The sequence below is a fragment of the Gorilla gorilla genome, chromosome 9 (genome assembly GCF_029281585.2).
Source record: "Gorilla gorilla gorilla isolate KB3781 chromosome 9, NHGRI_mGorGor1-v2.1_pri, whole genome shotgun sequence".
Classification (NCBI taxonomy): Eukaryota; Metazoa; Chordata; class Mammalia; order Primates; family Hominidae; genus Gorilla; species Gorilla gorilla.
Genome location: NC_073233.2, coordinates 24,260,082 through 24,284,391, shown reverse-complemented (window position 1 = coordinate 24,284,391; position 24,310 = coordinate 24,260,082). Strand labels below are relative to the sequence as shown.

General features: G+C 41.3%; 1 protein-coding gene across 6 annotated transcripts in view; it reads left to right on the top strand.

The window, feature by feature from the left end:
- Window positions 1–24,310, top strand: part of SERGEF (secretion regulating guanine nucleotide exchange factor) — a 225,000-nt gene that overhangs the window by 111,767 nt on the left and 88,923 nt on the right. For all 6 annotated transcript variants that reach the window (XR_008669777.2, XM_004050772.4, XM_055355968.2 and 3 more), the window contains one exon: window positions 23,196–23,232. Coding sequence is in view for 5 of the 6 variants with exons in the window: in XM_004050772.4 (XP_004050820.1) it covers window positions 23,196–23,232 (37 nt within the window). In the remaining variant the exon portion in view is untranslated. The remainder of the gene's footprint in view (window positions 1–23,195; window positions 23,233–24,310) is intronic.

The window sequence follows — 24,310 nt, the reverse complement described above, 5'->3', positions numbered from 1 at the left end:
AGTCTTTAAGAGGGCAGGAGGGATAAAGCACACACATAAAACAGCTGTCATGGAAGAAAATGCTCATTGTCATGAGAACTGTAGTTATGGTGCTGTCAAAATTCTGAGGATGATGAAATTTCTTCTAGCTGGAAGATTAGGAAAGACTTCATGGAGAAGTTGGATTCCGCTGAGTGTGAAGGATGGGCAGTGTTTTGACAGAAGGAGCTGACAGGCAGAGATCAGGAAGGGAGGGACTAGCATAGGCAGAGGTACAGAGAGGAAATGCTGGTAGTGCCATTAGAAATCATTAGTTTACAGTCCACTTTGGTTGGGGCATGGACTTCCTGTGGTGGAAGATGTGGTGGGATGTAGGCTGTAAAAGTGAGCTGTAACCTGTTCATTGATGAACACTTAAATGTCTAACTAAAGGATTCATGGTTTGTTCTGTAGGCTCAGGGGAGCCATTAGCAGGTTTTGAGCAGAGGAGTTGCTAGTCTGAGCTGAGGTTTAGAAAGGTTACTTTGGGCATCCAATGAATTGGAGAGAAGAAGAAACAGCAGAGAGAGGAAACACTTAAGAAACTATTGCCATTGTCCAGTACAGGTGTTTTGAGGGCCTGAACTAGTATAGTGGCAGTAGAGTTGGAAAAGAGGGGCAACATGAGAGCAGAACCAGGAAGGCAGAATTACAGGATTTGGTGGTTGGCCACACTTGGGGAGTGGGAGGAGGAGGTGATTCTGAGGTAACTACAATGATGGTGATGGCAGCACCTAACAGAAATAGGAGGATCAATAAGGGAAACAGATTTGGGGGTGGGAAGCGATGAGGTGGTGGTAGACGGTGTGTTCTGTTTTGTGCAGCTTGAATTTTAGGTGCAGGTGAATTGCCTATTTCACATCTGTGCTCAGTGTTCTTTACCACGACTGCCACCATTCCTGGTCCCCTTCTCTCCTCCCTCTTTATTAAGCAAACTTTTGGCTCCTTTTACAATGTAGCTGAGTGAAACTCTCAAGTAGACTTTGTTTATCTTTGAATTTCTGATGTACCATCCATGTCACTTGGTATTTCCTAAGGCCAGTCTCCCCATTGTATGCTTCCACACACATAAATATACCTACAGGTATGAGCACCTGGTGGTTATAACTGGCATAGTAACACCAGTGGTTCATGTTTGTATGAACGTTTATGGTTGACAAAGCAGTTAGAATTGTCAGAAGTATGTTGTACTTCTCCGCTAATCCCCTAGGTAGGGTCATGGAACCATTGACTCAATAAGCTAAAAAGGTTATTAGAGAATAAACAGTAGATTTTAGTTTAATAGTAAATGCAATTGGAGCCATTAGCGTATATCAAATAGGAAAGTTAGATGACTTTTAGCTGCTATAAGTACATAGATTTTGTTGGAAGAGATGATCAAATTTTAAAATATATTCAGGATGATAACAATGCCGAGATTGATGTTTTGTGGGTATTAAGAATAGCTGTCATGTATAGGGTACTTTGTACAGATACCGCTCTAAGCATTTTGCATATCATAATTCAAATCTCATGGTAACCTAGCAAAATGGCAACTATGTTATTCCTGTTTTTTAGGTGGGGAAACTGAGACGCTTAGAGTTAAGCAACTTGCCCAAGGGTCACATAGCTCAAATAAGGCAGAGCCAGGATTCAAACTCAGGCAATCTGTTTCTAGACCCTGCACTATTAGCCACTATGTGTACTGCCCCTTGGTGATATTTCAGTCAGCTTTGAAATATTGTTTAAAGCAAACTATAGCCCACTACTCTTAACTCCTAGAAGGTAGGGATATTATCTTCATTCTATCTGTATCCCTAGTGCCAGCACATTGCCTGGCATATAGTACATGTTCATTAATTTTTTTTTTTTTTGGAGACAGGAGTCTCAAAATTCAGGCTGGAGTGTAGTCATGCCATCATAGCTCTCTGCAGCCTTGAACTCCTGGGCTCAAGCCATCCTCCCACCTCAGCCTCCTGAGTAACTTGGACTACAGGTGTGCGCTACCATGCCTGGCTAATTTTTTAATTTTTTTTTAGAGATGGGGGGGTTCTCAGTATGTTGTCCTGGTTGGTCTTGAACTGCTGGCCTCAAGTGATCCTCCTGCCTCAGCCTCCCAAAGTGCTGGGATTACAGGTGTGAGCCACCATACCTGGCCTCATTAAATGTTTGATGAATGAATATCTTTCTAAGTTACTTTCCTAATCTGATATGAAGTGAAGGTGGTCAAGGAAGTTTCTTACATATTCCTGTTGTTGCTGCTAGAGATGCTGTATTTCACAGAAGAGGTATGGTATGGTGATATATTAATAGGTACACCTTTGGTGTAGATTTGGACAAATCACTGAGACTCTCTAAGCCTTAGTTTTATTATCTGTAAAATAGAAACAATGATAGAAGCTGCAATGTAGGGCTTTAGTAAGGATTAAATGAAATAATTCTTGTAAAACTCTTAGCATTGTACTTGGCACATAGAACTCTAAATTTTGGATTATATTATTACTGATGGAAATTTTGAAACCCTAGAAGGGAAAAAAGTCATTTTTTAGAGTAGGACCAAATTATTAATTAAAATGGAAATATACAGTGATTTTAAAGTGCCCTGGTATTTGTCTGTTCTCACACTGCTATAAAGAAATATCTGAGACTTGGTAAATTATAAAGAAAAGAGGTTTCATTGGCTTATGGTTCTGCAGGCTGTACAGGGAGCATAGTGGTTTCTGCTTCTGGGAAGGCCTGAGGAAACTTACAATCATAGTGGAAGGGAAAGAAGAAGCAGGCATGTCTTAGATAGCTGGAGCAGGAGCAGGAGAGAGAAGGAGGAGGTGCTACATACTTTTAAACAACCAGCTCTCACGATCACTCACTCACTATCATGAGAATAGCACCGAGAGGGTGGTGCTAAATCATTCATGAAGGGCCACGCCTATGATCCAGTCACCTCCTACCAGGCCCCACCTCCAACACTGGGGATTACAATTTGACATGAGATTTGGTGGGGACACAGAACCAAACCATATCAGGCCTTTAGAGATCTAAAATAATTGTTGATGGGTGCAAAAATGTTTTGTTTGCTCATAAAATTATAGCTAACACATTTAGAGAGAATTAAACTCAAAGTTTTGGAAGAGTTGTTTTTCTTTTCCATCTAATGTTTCTTAATGAAATATAAAGGAGGTCTGGGGGAAAAATGTTTTCCTACCCCTCAATTTCACACTTCCCCTTTTGTTTCTCTGGGCCGTTAGATATTCAGTGGACAAAGGGGCAAGTGAACCATCATGTAAGCATCTACTTTGTCCAAGATGCTAAATAATAGCTAACTGAATTCAACCCTTAGGATAGTCCTGTGAGGTTGGTACTATAATTCCTATTGTGCAGGTGAGAAAACTGAGGCCCAGAAAGTCTTAGTAACTTGGCCAAGTTCACAGAAGATTGTGATAGAACCTGAAGTTCAACCTACTCTCACCTGGACTACTGCAGTAGCTTCCTGACAGTCTGTGATTGCAGAGCTCATGTTCCTTTCTCCCTGCCATGCACCCTTCCTGCTGTGTGTGGCAGAGGGTGACAGCTTATGTTCACAGCTTCACTTTAGAGCTGCTAGAACAAGGAATTCATTCAAAAATATTTGACCTGTATATTGCTTGAAGGCAAGACAGGGCCAGATTCCTGAGTTTCTCAGTCACCATTGCTGCCTACTTATTTAAAATATATTTTTTAATAGTGTTAAATTATCATGAATGCTCAGCCCTGCCAGTGTGGCCCCTCTATAAATGGGACATATTGTTAAAAGGAACTTGACAAGAGAAATCTATGTAGCATAGCTTTTTGAATACTTGGTTATTCCCTTCTGGAATGTATTTTAAGGTTTCAAATTGTGCTTTTGATAGACTGTTTACCAACATTAGGGGTTAATGGGGTCCTTAGTCTTCTTAGAGTGGCAGAGAAAGAAATGAATATATAGTGGTGTGTTTTGTGAGTGGACCTCCCCATTCTCCATGCTAGGCTGAAGGTACAAGTGGAGGCAGATAAGTCAGACAGGAAGGGGATAGGATCAGTCAACCAATCCACCCCAACCACAGCCTTTCTATTGCTATACATTAGATTTGTTTTTCTGCCTGCTTTCTATCACTATAAATCAGATTTGACTTTCCTAGAGTTTCATATTAATGAAATCATGCACTATTTACTTTTTTGTGCCTGGCTTCTTTCACTCGGCACAGTGGTTTTTGAGATGCATCCATGTTGTTATGTGTTTCAGTAGATTGTTGCTTTTGTATTGATTAGTGGTATTCCATTATATGGTTGTACTATGTTTTGTTTATTCACTTATCCATTGTATTAGTTCTGTCTTGCTGCATAACAAATTACCACAAACTTAGTGGCTTAAAACAGCACATAATTAATAGTTCATAGTACTGTAAGCCAGAAGTCTGGGTGGGATTGGCTGGGCTTTCTGTTTAAGATTTCACAGAGCCTAAATCAAGGTGTCAGCTGGACTGGATTCTTATCTGGAGACTCTAGGGAAGAATCAGCTTCTAAGCTTGTTCAGATTGTTGGGAGATGTCAGTTCTTTGAGATTATAGGACTGAGGTCCCTGTATCCTTGCTGGTTATCAGCCTTGAGTTGTTGTCAGCAATAGATGCTGCTCTCCAGTTCTTTTATGTAGCACCACATCTTCAAACCCAGCAATGGTCCCTTACATCCTTCTTGTGCTCCTAGTCTTTCTGATTTCTCCTTCTGCCATCAGCCAGAGAAAACTCTCAGCTTTTAAAGGGCACGTGTGATTGATTAGGCCCACCTGGAGACAGTCCTTTGATTTTTGGTACAGCTTTATTTTTAGAATGGCCTTTCTAATATTAAGGTGTACTTTGACTTTTTAAGACTTCCCTTCCCTTCCCCTTCCCTTCCCCTTCCCTTCCCCGTCCCTTCCCCTTCCAAGTCTTCTGTTCTCCAGACTGAAAACACTCATTTTTTTCCCTTTATTTTTTATGTGATACGTTGTAGCATAGCATTAAGTGTACTCTCTGGAATTATACCATAATTTGATTTAAATTGCAGCTATGCCACCTATGAACTGTAATATTGAAAAAGTTAACTTCTCTGAACTATGGTTTCCTTATGTATGTATACTTTATAGAATTAAATCACAGATTAAATGAGTTAATGCATGCAAACAAAATTCCTAAGCCCTTTTCCTGTGACATTATATACACCCCATATATGTTAGCCAATATTATCATTTCAATATTGCTACCTTTTCCCCATTTTGTTCTTTTTCTTCTGAATGTGTTTCATTTTGTCAATGATCCTAATAAAATGTACTCCCCAAATTGTATAGTTGTCTTAAAGAGATTCATAGCCCTTTTTTCAATAATTCTGTTTTAGAAAACTTATCCCAAGGAAATAATTAGAGATGTTAAGATTTTTTGTTCACCACACACTTTATAATGACAAGTTATTAAAAGTAATGTAGGTACCCCATAGAAGAGAAATAGTGAAATAAGGTATATTCCTATGATGCTATAAAGTCTGGAAAATCACATTTTCAATGAAACAATGATATGGGAAACATAAACTGTTAAAGGCAAAGGTCATGATATAAAACTGAATATATAGTATGACTATAAGCTGTGTTTCTGAAATTATATATATTTTATTCACATGCAGACATATATTGATAGGAAAGGACTAAAGGGAATACACCACGTGTTAAGTGGACAGTGGGATTATGGGTGTTTTTGTTTTCCTTATTATATTCTTTGCAATAAGTGTATATTACTTTTATAACCTAAAAAAATAAACTTTATTTAAAAATTATTATGTATATGTGTATGTATGTCACCCAGAACAGAACCTGATAATCTACAACTTTATTTTGTACCAGAAAAGTTGCAGTCATGTCAGTAGATCAAGAAGGTCACTGTGATGATCATCACTCAGCTAGGAACTGGACTTCTGGCAGTGGGATTCTAGCAAGCTGCCCCTGGGGACAGGACAGCAGCACTCCTAAGTCTGCTGACTTGTTGGGCTGTGCCTAGGAAGAGAGTCTGTCAGGCTGGGTTACGTGGCACCAGTCAGCTGCAAAAGATATATTCATCATTCTTGCTGCTGTGTTCAATGTTATATTGTATACACTTGCTATGATAAGCTTTGATCTCTCTGTCACATCTTATCTTCATTATTGACTTTTTAATCCCAGAAAGAGTAAAGCTTTAGGACCTGGCCTCAATACGTTTTGTTTTGTTTTAATCAAAAAATCAAAAGTGATCCTTACGGTGAGGGGCTCTGGGGTACCAGAGGGCCTCTTGATTAGGGGCCATGTTCACGTGTTTGTGCCTCATGCCTGGCAATGGCCCAGCCAAGCTCTGCTGTGCAGCTGCAGCAAAGGCAAAGATTCTTGGGCTCTGTGCACAAATGGCTCAGAGTCAGCCTGTCATCTGGTTGTTGTTGTTGGGGATAGAATGGAGACAGGAAGGGGCTGTGCTGCCTTTCCCCATACACTACAGGCCCACTTTTTAACTGTCTCTGCCCTGTGGCATCACCCAGGGAACTTTTCCCTAGGCCTTGTGGGATCTGCCTGTGATGTTTTGGGAGGCCATTCTGTTTAGCCACTGACTCAAATTCTTAACGTCTGAAGGATCATCAGTCTCTGAATTCAGCCATTACTTACAGAGTTCAATGCATTTCCAAGACCCTGGTGAGGAGCTGAGGAAGTTCAGAGATAAATTCAGTGTCATTGATTTAGCATTTCCTGAGTACTAATGTGTCAGCCTCTGAGCCAGGAGCAGTGAGGGGTACCCAGATAAGTGGCTTCAATTCAACAAACATCTCATTAAGACCTACTATGTACACAGCACTGTGCAAGCCACTGGGGATAGAAATGAATGAAATATATCCCGCATGATTAAGAAAGTTATAATCAATATAATTTGGGAAGAGACAGATTTGAAAACCACTTAGTAATAAGTAGAAAAAGTACTATTTCTATAGCAGGACCCAGAGGAGGAAGCAATTACTTATGAAGTGGCCCATCCACTTACTAGCTATGTGCTTTTAGTCAAGGTATTTAATCATCCTATTTCTCAGTTAATCTATAAAATGTAGATATAATGTGTTAATCCACAAAAAGTACCTAGAATAGGTTTAGTAATCACTACATGTAATTCTTTTCCTTTTCTTCTTCTCCTCTCTCCTTCCTTCTCAAGGATGAGTGGTGAAGGTACACTGAAGTGAGAGCACAGTATAAGTTGGGCATGATGAGGAGTGGGGTGGTGGGATGCTGTGTGGAGGGGTTTGATGAGGTAGGAGTGCAAGTACTTGTGGGTAATTTTACTGGGGAAAGAGGCTAGAGAACTGCATTGGGTCTAGACCATGGAAGATCTTAAATACCAGACAAAGGAATTTGGACTTCGGCAATGTGGAGCAAAATAATTCACTTGTACTTTAGGAAGACCATTTTGACAGAGTGGGGGAGAGGTCAGAGGGGAGAGGAGCACAAGGAAGCTGCTGCAGAATCCCAGGCAAGAGCTAAGGCCAGAATTAAGACTCAGACCATTTCTCTGACACCCTCAGTGTCATGGAGGCTGAGCAAGATATTTAGTTCCACCCTTTCTATGTGCCTGTGGTTTTCTTGCTGGAGGAACACTGGTTTGAGTGATAGTTTATTCCATGTAGCCCATAACTTTTAATATTGTGAAGTTATGTTCAGCCTTCTGATCTCAAGGCTGATCTACCCATGCATCCCTGCCCATTTGGCTGTACTCATCACATCATATGAGAGTTGAGCATATACACAAGATCTTTCTGCACGTGGACACTAGTGGCTTGTATAGAGCTGAGCCACTGTGGAACCAGCTGAACTATGAAATAGCCTCATGTAGGGGAGCCTCTCTGAAAAGAGGCCCAGTATTTATTTACAACAATGAAGATTACCTTGATATAGATTCCATATAAAGATGTTTTCCAGAGGCCCCATGATATGAAGAGAGTGGGGATATCAAGGGAGATGGAAGTAGTAATATTGGTTGAACCACTTCTAGATACTAGGAGATGGGTTGGGTTCTTTAGCATATTTGATCTCATTTAATCTTCACTGTCTGGTGGGGCAAATATTACTACACCCATTTTACAATGAAGAAGCAAAGGTTCAAAAAGTACAGGCTTCATGCCCAAGGTCAGACAGCTTACATATGTCAGACCTTGGACCAGGCTTTTAATGTCCATGAGCCTCAATTTTCTCATCTATTTAAAAAAGTCATAATAAAACCTACTTTTAGGGCTATTTTGTGGATCAAATAAGGTTCTGTACAGATAAAGAGAAAATCATTCCCTGGCATCCAGGAACTGGCCTGGTACTATCAGTCACTGGGCCTTGGTGTTGCTGTGAACTGGCCTGGCACTCAGGTAGGTCTTGATGTTCTCCTGTTGAACATATACTACTTGACAAAACATCAACATCAGATAAGGCCACTCTGTGACCATGATGGATCAAGACAAAAATAAGACCACTTTGTAATCATGTGTGAACACAGACAAAACATGAACATTGTCCAAGCCATAAAACACCAGACATCCCACTCTTCTGTCTAATAGAGTCCTTTCTAATATGTTCCAGGCTGGAGTGCAGTGGTATGATCTCAACTCACGGCAACCTCCACCTCCCAGAGATGCTCCATGGTTTCCTGTAGTGTGTGTTCTCCTTCACAGCAATAAGTAGTAAACCCATCTGTTCAACTACACACAAGTTCCTGGTAGTCTTGGGCTGCAGGGCATTAACAGTGAATACACTTGGAAACCGTTCAGTGCTAGACAAATGTTAGTGGATGTTTTAAATCAGTTATCTATCGCCACAGTAATGTTACGTAATAAATCACTCATAACCTAGTAGTTTAAAAACTTCTAGGTTCTACTACGAGAAACAGTTATTTGTTCATGTGTCTGTGGCTCAGCTAAGTGGTTCTTCTGGTCTTGGCAGGGCTTGCTCCCATGCCTAGGTCTTGGCTAATCTTTGATTAGGACAACTGGGAGTGGCTCAGCACTGTTCCACATATCTCATCATTGAACAGGGTAGCCTGGGTGAGTTCTCATGGCAGTGGCAGAGGGCAGAAGGCAAAAATGAGCATAAATATACAAATGATTTTTCAAATCTCTACTTGTGTCACATTTGCTAACATCTAGTTACCCAAGCAAGTCACATGGCTGAGTCCAAAGTCAAAGGATGACGGGCTGGTAAACTGTCTCTGAATGGGAAGGCAATTCATGGCAAAGGATGTGGATATGAGGAGGAGTAAGAATTGGGGACATTCATCCAATCAGTCTATAATAGTGTTTTTATGTTTTACTATCTTCTAGGCATGCTTCCTTTTTATCCCCAAGTGCTCCTCACATTTTTCCTAACTCTGTAGTGTTTTTCTGGAAAAAGCTGGAAGCTTCCCCTCCCCTTTTTCACCCCCATTTTAGGCATAGTCCTACTCCAGAATTTGTCTATATGCAAATACTTATTTTCAGAATTTTTGCCCACTTGGAAAAAAGATCCTAAAAGATAGACAAGGAGACCAAAGAAGGTGGTGGCTTAGGAAAAATGTCTAGCCAGTAGTAGGCCAGATACAGAAACTCAGAACTCGAAAGGATTTTAGTAATTAGCTTTGAGAGGCAGTCTGTACTTAAATGCTTCCCATAGTGGGTGGTAGCTCACCACCTTACAAGATATACCACTCTGTTTTAGAATAGCTCTGTGTTAAAAAGGTTCTTCTGCATATTAGACCACACTCTATGTTAATAACACTGTTTTGCCATCTGGAACCCTGCAGAACAAGTTTTCTATGTGACTGTCTTTCAGTTATTTGAAGAGTCATATGCACCTCCACCTACCACGTCCCTACAAATCTTTTTTTCCAGGCTTAACATGTATTGTTTCTTCAGCAGCTCATTATATGACAATTTCTACATGTTTTAATATTCTGGTTACTTTGATCTTATTATTCCTTAAATTCAGTATCTTAAAATGTGAGAGAGAGTCCCGAACTGACCACAGCTCTCCAAATATGATGTGACCAGCACAGAGGACACTAGGACCAGTTCATTTTTGTGGGCAAAAATGTAATGCAGCCCAGGATCCTATTTTTTGAGAGGCTATGTCACATTGCTGACTCAAATTGCAAGTATGGATCTTTTTTCACAAGAAATGCTTTTTAGTCATGTCTTGCCAATTCTGCATCTCTACAACTTTTTTTTTGAAACTGAGTTTAGGAATTCACATTTTAAATTATAACCTATGTGTTTTTACTTGTTCATCTCGTTGAGTCCAGAGCATCTCATCCAAGGTACTGGCTGTCTCTCCCAGCATTATAAATTATGTGTGTTTAGTAAGCAAACCTTCAGTCTTTATCCAATTTGTTGATCAGAAGTTTAGATAGGCCAATTGAGGGCCCTATTCCTTGGTAAACCACAAGATGCCTCTAGGTAAGAGCTTCACATAGGAAGATTTCTGTTTTAGTCTCTGGCTTATATTCCAATGAGTATCATTATTTATTTTGATGCTCAAATTGTCTTATATTTAGCCAGTGGGAACCCCTTCAAGTTTGCTTCTGTGTCATTTGACATGCCCCCATCATTTTTTGAGCACTTTTTTTTGCTCTCTGACACAAGATGTTACAGGTTCATCTTATACTTTCCCTGCCTCAGTCCTAGAATCAGCCATTTCTCCAAGAATAATTTTTTAGTGGAGAATGATTTTTAGAAATAAAAATCAGCTAGGCGCAGTGGCTCATGCCTGTAATCGCAACACTTTGGGAGCCTGGGAGGTGGGAGTATTGCTTGAGCCCAGGGGTTTGAGACCAGTCTGGGCCACATCATAAGACCCCGTCTCTACAAAAAATCAATCAGTCCATCAGTCTCAGGTCTGGGTGTGCTTATATCATTGGAGATTGCTGCTCACAGGCTCCCTCAGTGGACAAAGCTGAGAAAACATGTGAAAGAAAACGTGAGAAAAACATGAGTTTGTGCATACACAGACACACACACACACAGCCCTACTTTTCTATATATATTTCTGTTTCTCTGTCTGCCTTGAAAACAATGAGTTCACACCAGTGTCTTTAGTTACAATGCAACACTACAGAGTTCCTTCTATATCTCACTCTTTCAGTTGTAATTCATTTCCCTGACTATGAGAAACCTGGCTCCCATTATCTTCAATACATTTACTTACTTGCTCAGGTCTCCTGTATGAAACCGACCCATTGCATCACAGTCCTGCTGACTACCTTCCTTGCACAGGTTGATTCCCCACCAGGCCACAGCTGTCCAGCCAGGCTCTGAACCTTCACTGGGACCCTGCTGCCCCTTCTTAGCCACTTTTCTCATGTAGGTTCTGATGCTTGGCCACTTTCCTCTCTTAGGCTTAAGAAGGAAGCTATCCTGTTTTTTTTTTTTTTTTTGGTTGAAGTGTAACTTACCTACAGTAAAATGCACAGATCTTAAATATTCACCTCAGTGACCTCTTATATTTGTATGCACCCATGTAATCACCCAAATTAGGCACTTCAGTAAGCTTCCTGGATATACCTATCCCAAAATAACCATTATTCTAAACTTTCACCACAGATGAATTTTGCTTAACTTTTTATTTTGAAATGATTTCAAACTCACGGAAGAGTTGCAAGAATAATATAAAGAATTCCACAAATCCCTTCACCCAGACACAGAATGTATTAACATTTTGCCGCATTTGTGTCCTCTCTCTTTTTAAAATAATTTAACATTGATAGAATACTCTTATCTAATCTACAGAGCTTCTGTATATTTTTCCAGTTGTCTCAATGATGTCTTTTATGACAATTTTTCACTTTGATCTAGCATCCAGTTCAGAATCATATATTGCATTTAGTTGTCATGTCTCCTTGCCTCCTTTATTCTGGAATAGCTTTTCTTTATCTCTTATGACATTGACATTTTTTAAGAGTAAAGGACAGTTGTATTGTATATAATGTCCCTCAATTGGTTTTATCTGATTTTTCCTCATGATTGGATTTCACTTACGCACTTTTGGCAGGAATACTAAATAAGTGATGTTGTGTCTGTCTTTAGTGCATCATATGAGGAGGCACCTGCTGTCAGTTTGGCACATTATTAGTGATTCTAACCTACATTTCTTGTGTAAGGTGGTGCTTGCCTCCTTTCTCTGCTATAAGGCTACCATTTATCCTTTGTAATTAAGAAGTAATCTGTGAAGAGATACTTTAAGACTATGTGAATATCCTTTTCCTCTTCAGACTTTTGCCCAGTAGTTTTAACATGCATTGATGATTCTTGTCTGAATTAACTAATGATTGCAAAATTATTTTCTAGCCCAATTATTCTTTTACATTTATTATTTTTGGCATCCTACTATAAGAAAGAGCTTTCCCTGCTTCCCTATCTATTTATTGCTCAGTATATACAGTGGATTTTTATTTTATTCGATGGGCTATAATCTACTGTCAGTATTCATTTTGGAGCTCAAGTTCTCCCTGATTTAGCTAGTGGGAGCTGTTTCAGGCTGGCTAGTTTCCTTTTGACATGTCTCCATTACTCTTTTATCACTTTCTTACTTCGTGGTACAAATACATGTTCCAGGCTCAAACTGTTCTTTCCTCATCCCAACCCTAGAATCAGCCTTTTCTCTGAGGAGCTCTGATCCCTCTTAGTTGAATGGTATTTAAAAGCCAGGGTCTGTGCACCAAGTAAACTCATTGCTGCTGGGGTGTCAGTGCTGCTAGGCAATTTCATGTTGGTTTAACTCAACGCGCGTGTGTGTGTGTGTGTGTGTGTGTGTGTGTGTGTGTGTGTGTAAAACTGTGAGTTCATACTGATAACTCTAATTCTAACCTGATATCCACAGGGTTTCTCTTTGCCTTCTCTCATTCTATATTTGTGTTTCCTTCAACTACAGTGAGCATTCTGGCTCCCAGCAACATTCATATATTTCCTCATTTGCATGGTCCCACAATATATACAAAATACTTTCAGAATTGATACACGCATGCAATGAAAGAAAATAACCTACAAAGTAGTTAAATTTTTTTTGCATTGTTTGTTTGTAAACAGAAGTTATTTAGTCAAAGTACTGTGTTCAAGAGTTATTCTGACCCCCTTCAGAGCAGTTATATTATTTATTTGAAATCAGTTTTGCCTACTTTTGAGTTTCATATTATTATTCTTAAAGATTTATTTATGTTGTGAATATCAATATTTTCCCCCACTGCTGTAAAGCAGCAGTCCCCAACCTTTTTGGCACTAGGGGCCAGTTTCCTGGAAGAGGTGGGGATGGGATGGTTTCGGGATGAAACTGTTCCACCTCAGATCATCAGGCATTAGTTAGAGTCTCATAAGGATTGCGCAGCCTAGATCCCTCCCACGCGGAGTTCACAATAGGGTTCCCGCTCATATGAGAATCTAATGCCACCGCTGATCTGACAGGAGGCGGAGCTCAGATGGTAATGTGAGCGATGGGAAGCAGCCGTAAATACAGGTGAAGCTTCGCTCCCTTGCCTGCTGCTTACCTTCTGCTGTGTGGCCTGGTTCCTAACAGGCCGTGGAATTTTACCAGTCTGCAGCCTAGGGGTTGGGGACCCCTGCTGTAAAGTATTCTGAATGAACTACACTGTATCCATTATACTGATGATGAATATTTGTGTTATTTCATATTTTTATTATGAATAAAACTGCTATGAACATTCTTGGACATGCCTTTTGATAGAAGTAAGCAATAATTTATTTTGGGTACTTGAGTGTCCACATATGTGTTTAGCTTTAGTAGATACTGCCAGACAGTTTTTCCAAGCAGTTGTTGAATTTACACTCCTGTCAGCAGTGTAAGAGTTCCAGTTATTTCACATCCTCGTTAGTACTTGGTGTTGAAAGTCTTTTAATTTTAACCTATCATGGCTACTAGGGAAAGGGTTAAATTGTTTTTGAGAAGCCTGCCATAGGATGTTTACCTGGCCTGAATCTATTAATTGCCTGTCTTTTAGTTTGATTGTCCAACTCACATGGTTCCATTTTGTTCTCAGTACAAGCACTGAGTAACTTAAGTAACTTGGTGGCATGCCTTTACTGAAATCCAGATGTATTGTTGTGTTAGGCTTTTTTAGTTGGCAAGGACCAGAGATATTAGCAGATTATTATTGTGAAGACTGTATTGTACTTTAGCATAAGTAAGGAAAACAGGTGAAGCAAATGCCTTATAAAAGAACAATGGAAAAGTCATTTAGAACCCAAGGCAACTCAAAAGCCTAAACCTTCTTGAGCCCTCAGCAGTAGGATCTATTGATTCTTCCTTTAGAACTCACATCCTGGTGACTTAGCTTCACTTTACTGTTCCTGCTGCTTCTGACTCCTCTGCTTGTACCTCCTCCTCATCTTAACCTTCCTTGTGTCTATTTCTTCCAGCTACTGCTCCAGCTACCAACTGGAGGACTCACTCCCTAGAACTGTTTCAAGGCAGAATTTTCACTAAGCCGTTTCACAGGCTGTGGTCAATCTATGCATTAATCCACATTGAGACAGGTGTCCATCCATAGTCCAATTAGGTTTGGCCCCAGGAAGCAGGACTGCATGGTATCAACATGGCCATTTATGATGAAGACATTCCCTTAGAAGGGCACTATGGGAAAAGCAAGCAGTCTGACTGCCTGGCTAGTTTAATTGTATATATTATAGCCTAATTACTGTGTATATTATATTCTAATTCAGTAGACATTTCTCAAGCCCTCTCCTTATCTGTCAGTAAACTATTGGAAAAGGAAATGAACTGTTTATACTGAAGAAGGTTTTTTTTTTGTTTGTTTTGTTTTGTTTTTAGTCTCGCTTTGTCGCCCAGGCTGGAGTACAGTGGTATGATCTCGGTTCACTGCAACCTCCGCCTCCCAGGTTAAGTGGTCCTACCACACCACTTCAGTCTTCCAACTAGCTGGGACTACAGGCACACTTCACCACGCCGGACTAATTTTTTTGTATTTTCTGTAGAGACAGGGTTTCGCCATGTTGCCCAGGCTGGTCTTGAACTCATGAGCTCAAGCTATCTGCTTGCCTCAGCCTCCTAAAGTGCCGGGATTACAAGTGTGTGCCACCGTGCCCAGCTTGAAGAACTCTTCATAGTGAACCTATGCCAGTTCCTAATGCTTATAGTCTCCTTTCATATGTTCTCAAATAATATATAAGTCCTAAAATGTATCTGTAGAACAGGGTCAAGCCCAAAGTGAATTTTATTCTGTAGATAGCAGAGGTTAGGATGTGTGAGGTATACCTGGTTGTTTGAATTCCGTTTTACAGATGAGGGAACTGAGGGCCAGAGGGAGGCAAAGAGATTTACCCAAAGTCACATGGCTAGGAAGTGGGGGCGGGGGGCATCAGGACTTAAATCCAGGTTTTCTGGTTCCATATCCAGAACTCTCTCCATTACCTCACACTGACATGCCCCATACTCATGTCCAAGCTATTAAAAGCACAAAGGAGATTTGATAAAAGCAAACTATAGCCAAGGCAAGTGGTGAGAATTGAGAGGAGGCAGATCTCCTAAAGGCTGAGGTGATCTGGGGGACTGCCTCAGGTTTTGAACTAGGCCTTGTAGAGTTGGTTGGATTTAGAATGGTATGGAGAAGGGAGAATGGTACAAATGAAGATACAAAAGTGGGGGAAATGAGATTTTTCCAGAGACAGAAAAGAGACTCGTGTTGCTGGGTTAGAGGGTTTATTTAGGAAAGGAGTGGTAAAATGTGTGTTAAACAGTAATGAGACTTTGATAACTGTGACAACTTTAATTAAAAAAAAATCAGATCATGCCCATGCATGTACGGTGGGTCACGCCTGTTATCCCAGAACTTTGAGAGGCCGAGGGAGGAGGGTCGCTTGAAGCCAGGAGTTCAAGCAGTCTGGACAACATGATGAGATCCTGTTTCTACAAGAAGTAAAAAAAAATTGGCCAGGCATAGTGGTGTGTACCTGTAGTCCTAGCTACTCAGGAAGCTAAGGCAGAAGGGTCGCTTGAGCCCAGGAATTCGAGGTTATAGTGAGCTAGGTTCACACCACTGCGCTCCAGCCTGGGCGATAGAGCAAGACCCTGTCTCTAAAAACAAAAACAGATCAGATCATGATATTATGGTGAGAAGAAAGCTTAAAGTCATTGGTTGTTAAGACTCCAGGCTGAGGCGAAAAGGACTAAACTAAGATGATAGCAGCTGGAAATAAGTCAGACTTGAGAACCATTGAGAAGGCAGGATTAACAGGATCTGGAGACAGCCTAAATATAAGGGTGGGAGAGAGATAAGGAAAAGAGTTAGAACTGTCACTTGAGAGTTTGAGCCTTTGTGACAGGGACACTCTGTATCAAAAGAGGAGAGTATCAGAGGAGGAGGAGGCAGTATGTGTAGTGAGTTAGCTTACAGGCTTTGGACCAAAGCAGACCTGGGACCAGTGACTTAACTGCTTTGAGCGGGTTTGCTGGCCTGCTATGTAGGGAGACAGATTCCCACTTCTCAGAGTGGCTGTGAAGATGGGAGGTATTGCAGGTAAAGTGAAATTCTATAATGTCACATGCTTGACATCCAGGCACTTAACCAAACTTTAGCTCTCTTCTTCTCACCCCAACTTCTCTGGAAGATAGCAGAACCTAGTTCAAGCCTCATTTTTTTCACAGGCATACATACAATGTGCTTTTTTTTTTAATGTATATATAATATATACACATATATATGAAATAAAATACAAATTCAAGCCCACAGAGAGAGTTAAAGATATCTTAGTAAGGCTAGGTTCTTCCAGAAGCAAACAGCCGTGCTGCCTCTCTGGTGTCGCCATGGCCTTCCCCAGTTGGGACCATTTCTGAGCTTAGGGGTGGAACTCCGGTGGCTCACTGGATTGCAGTGTGCCTGTAAAACGTGCCCAGCTTCCAAGCACTGCGTTTCTAATAGTTTGGAAATTCTGGTTGGCACCCCAGAGATACACAGATGGAAACCGGGTTTGGGCAGAGCTCTAGCAAAGGCGGCACCGAGACGCCCATTCCCTCGCCCTGTTAACCCAGGCGGCGCAGGCTGCCCAGCCAGCTGGGGCTGCCATTCTGGAGCTGCTTCTGGCACGCTTCTCCCACCCTGGCGGCTGTGCCCGCCAAGGGCTCGCAGTGCGGCACAGAGCATAACCCAGTACCGTACCAACCTAAACCCCGTTACTCCCCTTCCACCCTGGCCATCACGTGTTTCCGCACGTACGCCTCGTTGCCATAGCACCTGAAGGCGCCCGGGCTCATTGGCGCCCGGCGAGAACCAATCAGCAGGCCTCGCTGTCCATCTGGCACCCTGGGTGGCCTTTGGGCTGCGGCTGGCTACCCCTCTCTGGTAGAGGAAAGCGGCCCCTGGCTGGTGGCGTGAGGCTGGCCTCGCCTCACTTCCTCTCCTTGGCGTACCTGACCCTGAGTTCTGGTCCACAACCCGGTGTTCGTTTCCCACCCCACTCTTCCGCGCCCCGATTTCTCCGTTTAGAATGTTCAGATTTGAACAATCTGGCGGCGTTCTCTCGCCATGGGTATCCATGAGGAGGGCAGGCGACAGAACTTTGTTGCCACTTTGCAGCCGTTCCCCTAAGAAATATCCCTGGAAACAGCTCCTTGATCATTCCAGAGGTGGGCACTCCTAGCCCCAGGCAGGATGTTGTTTGGGTCCTATAAATCTAGGGCTCTCCCAGCCTTACGTCCCTGGCACTGGGCTTGCCAGATGTAAGGGAACTGGATGGGTGGTTTATTTCCATCTTATATGAGAAAAGGAAGGGTACATACCGTTTTGAGGAAGAAAGCTTGAACCTGAAGGATCACAGAATCCTGCACCTCCGCTAGCTGTGAAACACTGCGCAAGTTACCTTGCTTCCCTGAACCCCAGCAGCTTCATCTGTAAAATGGTTGTAACAAAGGAATCTCTTAGGTTTTGTGTAAGTCTATATGAGATAATGTAGGTAAAGCAGTTAGCCAAGTGCCTGGCCTATAAGTATTCTATAAGAGCCAGTCAGCTGTTTTTACAAACAGGTACAACTGTACTGCTAAGAACCAAAGTACTCACATCCAACAGTTGGCAAGCATTTTCACATTCATCCAATTTTTGCTTAAATTATTCGTCTGTTTAACTCATTAATGCATTCAACATGTATTTACTGAGCATATTATCAGTCAGCTCTTGCCCTGGTCCAGCTGTATTTTCTAAGACCCCACCCCTAGGAGAGTTTTAACTGGCCTTGCAAGAACTGATGAAGTCTAGCCTGGTGCGTGGGTGGGAGATCTTATCCCTCTGGCACTGGGGTTTCGGAATTTGTTTTTTGCAGCTCTGACTTCGCAGGCTGAGGTCCCTGAACAGAGCAGACCTCTCTCATGTCTGGGAAGCACTAAGACAGAGCAGCTTTCCACAGCCACCTTTGCTTCTCACCCCTTACCCTTTGGGAGTTGTGTCCTCCTTCTCCAGAAGGCCCCAATCAGCAAGCTGGAACCTGCTTTTTCTATAGTGGGGTCCTGTTTCCTATAACTGACTTCTGTTATAGTCTTCTGTGCTTTGCTGTGCTGGAGTTGCCAGAAGAACCCTACTCTGCTTTCAGTGCCCCCAGCATCTTCATGCTGTATCCTTCTAATTCTGTCTCCTTGTCCCCATTGTGCATGTCAGGGTCTGTCTCCAATTGGACTGGGTTGGCCACACTGCTGCTTATACTTGCTTTGGGATCATATACCTTCCCTGAGTCCCTTCTCTTTGTACTGCCATCTCCTCACCCCCATGCCCTGTACTTAGTTTGTGTGCAGAAAGACTACTGAGCAGGCAGTCTTCTAGATGTCTGAGAGACAGAGGACCTAACACATACACAGTCTGATCAGACATCATAGTGGGATAAGGGCCATGATACATAGTGCTGTGGGAATAGCCAGGACGGGGCAGCTGGCTCTGCCTGAAGAAGTCAGGGAAGGCTTTACCAGGAGGTGATGTTTGAACAGTCTTTTTTTTCTTTCTTTTTTTTTTTTTTGAGACTGACTCTTGCTCTGTTGCCCAGGCTCAAGTGCAGTGGCGTGATCTCAGCTCACTGCAACCTCCACCTCCCAGGTTCAAGCAATTCTTCTGCCTCAGCCTCCTGAGCAGATGGGATCATAGGCACCCGCCATCACGCCCCACCAATTATTTTTGTATTTTTAGTAGAGACGGGGTTTCACCATGTTGGCCAGGCTGGTCTCGAACTCCTGGCCTCAAACAATCCCCCCGCCTTGGCCTCCCAAAGTGCTGGGATTACACACGTGAGCCACCACACCCGGCTGAGCAGTCTTAAAAGATTTACCTTGGTAGACAGTGGGAGAAAGCAAATTTCAGGCAAGGAGCATAGCATGCATAAAGGCCTGAAATTGCGTGATGTTCTTAGAGAAAAGTAATATGATGTGAATAGAACAAAAGGATTATATTATTTGGTTTGAGGGTTCATGAGTAGCAGAGGGAGGAAATGAGGCCAGAGAGGTAAACAGGGACCTATTCATGAGGGCCTTGTAAGATGTTTTAGGCTTTATCCTACCAACACTGGGATCCTGTGAAGGTTTTATACATGGGCATGACATGGTCAGATTTGTGCATGAGGAAGGTGGGATGCATGGCTGTAAGGGGATAAATTGTCTCATTTGTCCTCTAGCAATTCTGTAAGGCAGGCAGGTAAGACACTGTTATCTACTTTTTACACCTCAGAACACTGAGGCCCAAGAGGTCAAATCAAATATCTTGCCCTTTAGGTCTCAGAGCCAGAAAGAGGAGGACTTGGGACTCATCTAGCTTCCTGGTCCTGAATCTCTTTCTCTTGGGCGCATTGCCATTGTTAACAGCATCTTCTAGAAAGCTGCCTGCAGCTGAGCAGTGGGTAGATGCTGACAGGAGCATTTTGAAGCAAATGGTCATTGATACAGTTTCACTGAGGGAGTATAACACTGGGATTTTGCAGCCTGTGGTGTTCAGTCTCCTGACCTCTATGCCAGCACACAGACAGCAAGAAGCAGTGGGGAACTTTGAGCTTCAAGCTCTACATTGGTTTGACAAAATCAATTCATCACTGTCTCATTCATTAATGTGCTGTCTGATACTGACATTTGTCAATGGCTTGTTTCTGGAAGCCCCTGGTCCTCAAGGCTGGTCAGCTCTACAGTCACAGCCCCAGGGTGAACCCCAGCAGTCAGAAGCAGGGCTTTTCTCTCTCCGCATTTTGTAAAATAAAATAACTTTAAAACAATAACAAAGGTAACATGATATAGCAGTAAAGAACACTAGCTTGGAGATCAGGCAGACCTGGGTTTTAGTTCTGCTGCTGCCACTTGTCTAGCTGTGAAGGTTATTTAATATGTATGAGCCTCAGTCTCCTTATGTCTCAAATAAGCAAAGTGGAACTTACCTGGAAAGATTGTTGTGATGACTAAAATGTGATAATGTTTATAAAGTACCTTGGCATGACTCCTGGCACGTATGAATCCTCAATATATGCTGGCTTTAATTCCTACAGTTACTGTTGCCCTAGCCACCACTACTACTGCCACCACAGTTAAATAATATTTGGAAAATAGAGAATAGTAGAAAAAATATCTTACAATCTTACCACCATGATGCAGCTACCCTTATAATTTAAATTTCCTTCAAATCCTTTTCCCCCACTACTTCTAAACATTCCTGATTTTATAGCATGTATATTTTATACCCAGGTGGGTTTTTTTCTCTGTGGTGGTAACTGCATTACACTTATTTTTTCTAGTTTTTAATAGATTTTTCCCTAATTATAAAAATTTTGTATAAAATTCAGAGTATAGAAAAAAAGAAAAAGAAAAATCATACTCATTGTTAACATTTTGATGTATCTCCTTCCATTCTTATTCATGCTTTATTATAGAGTTGAGATCATATTACATATACAATTTTTATGTAATTTTTCATATCGTGAATATTTTCCTATTATTATAAGCATCATTTTCCGAGGCTGCATATTAGTCCATCAGATGGCTCTACCATAATTTACGTAAGCATTTCCCAATTGTTCGACATCTGAGTTTTCTCCAGTTCTTCAATCTAAATATCTTCCTGTAACAGACCTAGGGAACTAGCCTCATTACAGCCAGGAAGCATATAACGAACTTGTGCTGCGTATATGGTCCTGAGTGAGGCACAGTGGGAGCCCTCAGGTCAACCAGACACAGAACCAGCCTTAAAGGAGCTCAGAGACTAAACAACCTGGAAATACTTACTGGTAATTAAGCACTGTCAGGGAGTCCACTTAAGTGTGGGTAACCCTTTTCCCTGTGGAAGCTGGGATCTGGGAAGCACAGCTTCTACACAGGAAAAAGCCTAGGAAGCCTTGCTGCCCCTTCTCACCTATGAAAATGCAGATTGGCTTCTAATGCTGAAATGCCTTTTGAGCTACACTGTCAGGGGCCTGAGCTAAGAACCATTGAATATTACTTCCAAGTGGTTTTCACTAGGAGAGAATGAGAAACACTACCAAAGGAACTTGTGGGAGAATTAAGAGAATAAGAGTGGCTCTAGTCTTAGTTTTTTATTTTATTTTATTTTTTTAATTGACAGATAAAATTGTATATGTTTACTGTATACAATATGATGTTTTGAAATATATACGCATTGCGGAATGGCTAAACTGGCTAATTAACATATATTACTTCACATAGTTGTCATTTTTGTGGTGAGAAAACAATCTACTTTCAGAATTTTTCAAGAATATAATAGATTAACTGTAGTCATATATAATAACATGGATGAACCTGGAAGACATTATTTTAAGTAAAATAAGTCAAGCACAGACAGACAAATACACATGATCTCATTCAATAAGGAATCACTCATACGTGAATTTAAAAAGTTGATTTCATAGAAGTAGAGGATAGAATGGTGGCTCTAGTCTTAGTTTTGTCACAGACTTGCCCTGGGACCTGAGGTAAGTAAGTTATTTCTCCCTCCCAAGCCTCCATCTTCTCATAACATAGGTGATCTCCAGGGCCCTTCCAGTATTAACATTCCAGAGTACTTGAAACATTCCTCTTGCCAGCAGCTAAAGTGAGTATCCTGATAAAGGTCACAGGATAATTCTCTAAAGTCTAGAGCTCCTCTTAATTAGTCCTGGGGAACCATTTATGCCTTTGTATTCCCAGTTACTTCCTCCTGCTAGCAGTTGGGACATATGGAGACTGAAGGGCAAGAAGTATCTCCCACTGGTTGGAAACTCTGGATTCAGAAAGCCAAAAATTGTCTTTTATGTATTAGGTATTTGTTCTTTTATGTACTTTGTTCTTTCATTCATTCCCTCATTTAGCAGATGTTAACTGAACCGCAGGCCTTGTCCAATCCATCTGTGCAATACAGAGGTGAATGAGACTCAACCATGTTCTCAAAATAGATGTAGTCTCATAAGAGGACAGGAAACAATGATAAAAGGCAACAAGATGGTTGCTATGGTGGGGGTACATTTAAGGGCATAAGGACAGGTGCACCTGAGTCTGCCTAGAAGCAACAGCAAAGAAGTCTTAGTAGATACTTTGAGATTTTAAAGGATAAGTAGAAATTTTTTAGGTATGCAGTAGAGGAGAGGACATTCTGGGTAGAGGAACAAGCATGTGCAAGGGGCTAGAGGTGTGAGAGAACATGACGTGTTGAAAGAACTGCATATAGTTTGTGTGGCTGGTAGGTGAAAGGGAGAGTGGACAGATGAGAAAAAGTCAAACATTTCTCTACAGACCAGTCTGTTTCCACTGAATTCTTTGCTCATTTTATCAGTCCATATGAGAGGGATGGTCTTTTTAGTTCAGTTTTCAAAAACTGTTATCTTTATTGCCTTATCTTTCCATTTTTACAGTAACATATGCTCATTATAGAAAGTTTGAAAAATACAAAAAGTAAAAGGAAGAAAGGGTTTAAAAAATTACTCATGGTCTCACTAGCTAAAGACAACTTTAATATCTGATGAATTTCCATTCAATATTTTTTTATTTTCTTTTTATGTAGCTGTGAATGTGTTGTAATTATAATCGTAACTTTTGTATGTGATGCTTCTTTCTATTTCCTTCCTAAATTTTGCCAAAAATGGATGTTAGTGTCATTAGAAAAGAACTATGATTATAAAATATACTGGCTGAAATATCTATCAATTTTCTTTGTCTTTTTTTTTTACAGGTCTCTTGTGGCTCAGAGCATAATTTGGCAATAATTGGTAAGTAATTTTTATACTGATAACTGTTTCTTCTGAAAATCATGTGGCAGAATTGGAGAAGACTTTTGGTTAACCAAAAGCCATGGTGCGTGCACTCATGCATGTGTGTTAGGGGAGATTGGGGGAAATGAAAGTTTTTGGTTGACCAAGGGTTTACTAGAAGTTCCTTTTCTGAATATTTCGATTCATGTCATTGAGCATCTTTTTAAGGTACCTGAGCTGGCCTCCCTGCCCGGGAAGTGGCATTTGAGCATATTAAAGAACTCACAGGCTGAGGGGCATCATGTGTAGAAAGCCAGACATAAAAAGGAAGAATGATTGGACTGCTTCTGGTTTTTCAAACAAATCCCCATTCTAAGTTCTTTCCTATTGGTTTGGCTCTTTCTTTGGAAATATGCGGCTCTGCTCACTGCCCTTGCTGCCTTGTATTTAGTGGCACTCAGGAACTCCCAGTTGGACTCAAACCTCTGGTTAATAGAGGCTTCCTCTTAGTTGGCTCTGGATAATCATAGTTTAGTGTTTTCATAATTAGATCTATGAGTAATTCATTCAAGAAGCCTTCTCATTAACTTCCACAGGTAGACTCAGTTTCCATCTCACAGTACATTAAAGAGACTGCAGTGTAGGGCCAGACTGCCTGAGTTCAGTACAGACTTCTACTTACTAGCCATGTGAACTTGGACAAGGTATTGACTTCTCTATGCTCATCTTTAAAATGGGGAGGGCAATAGTGCCTACCTCATAGTGTTGTTGGAGGGATAAGTTAAGATATGTAAAGCACATAGAATGACGCTTAACTCCTAGTAGGGGCTTTGGTAATGTTCGTTATTATTACCTGATATTATATGTTAAAGTAATTGCCCTCCGCTAGGCTTTAGTTTCCCCATCTGTAAAATGGAGAAGTTAAAACAGAAAACCAAGTTTCCCTCCAGCTCTGATATTTTAGGACCCTTGTTACAACCCCACCACTGACTGATTTGTGTCAATAATTTCTGTTCCTGGCCACTCCTGTCTCCTAGCTTCTAACTTTGAACTTCTACCAGGCCAGGCCCTTGTGTTTTCCTCGTTTCTTGGTGAT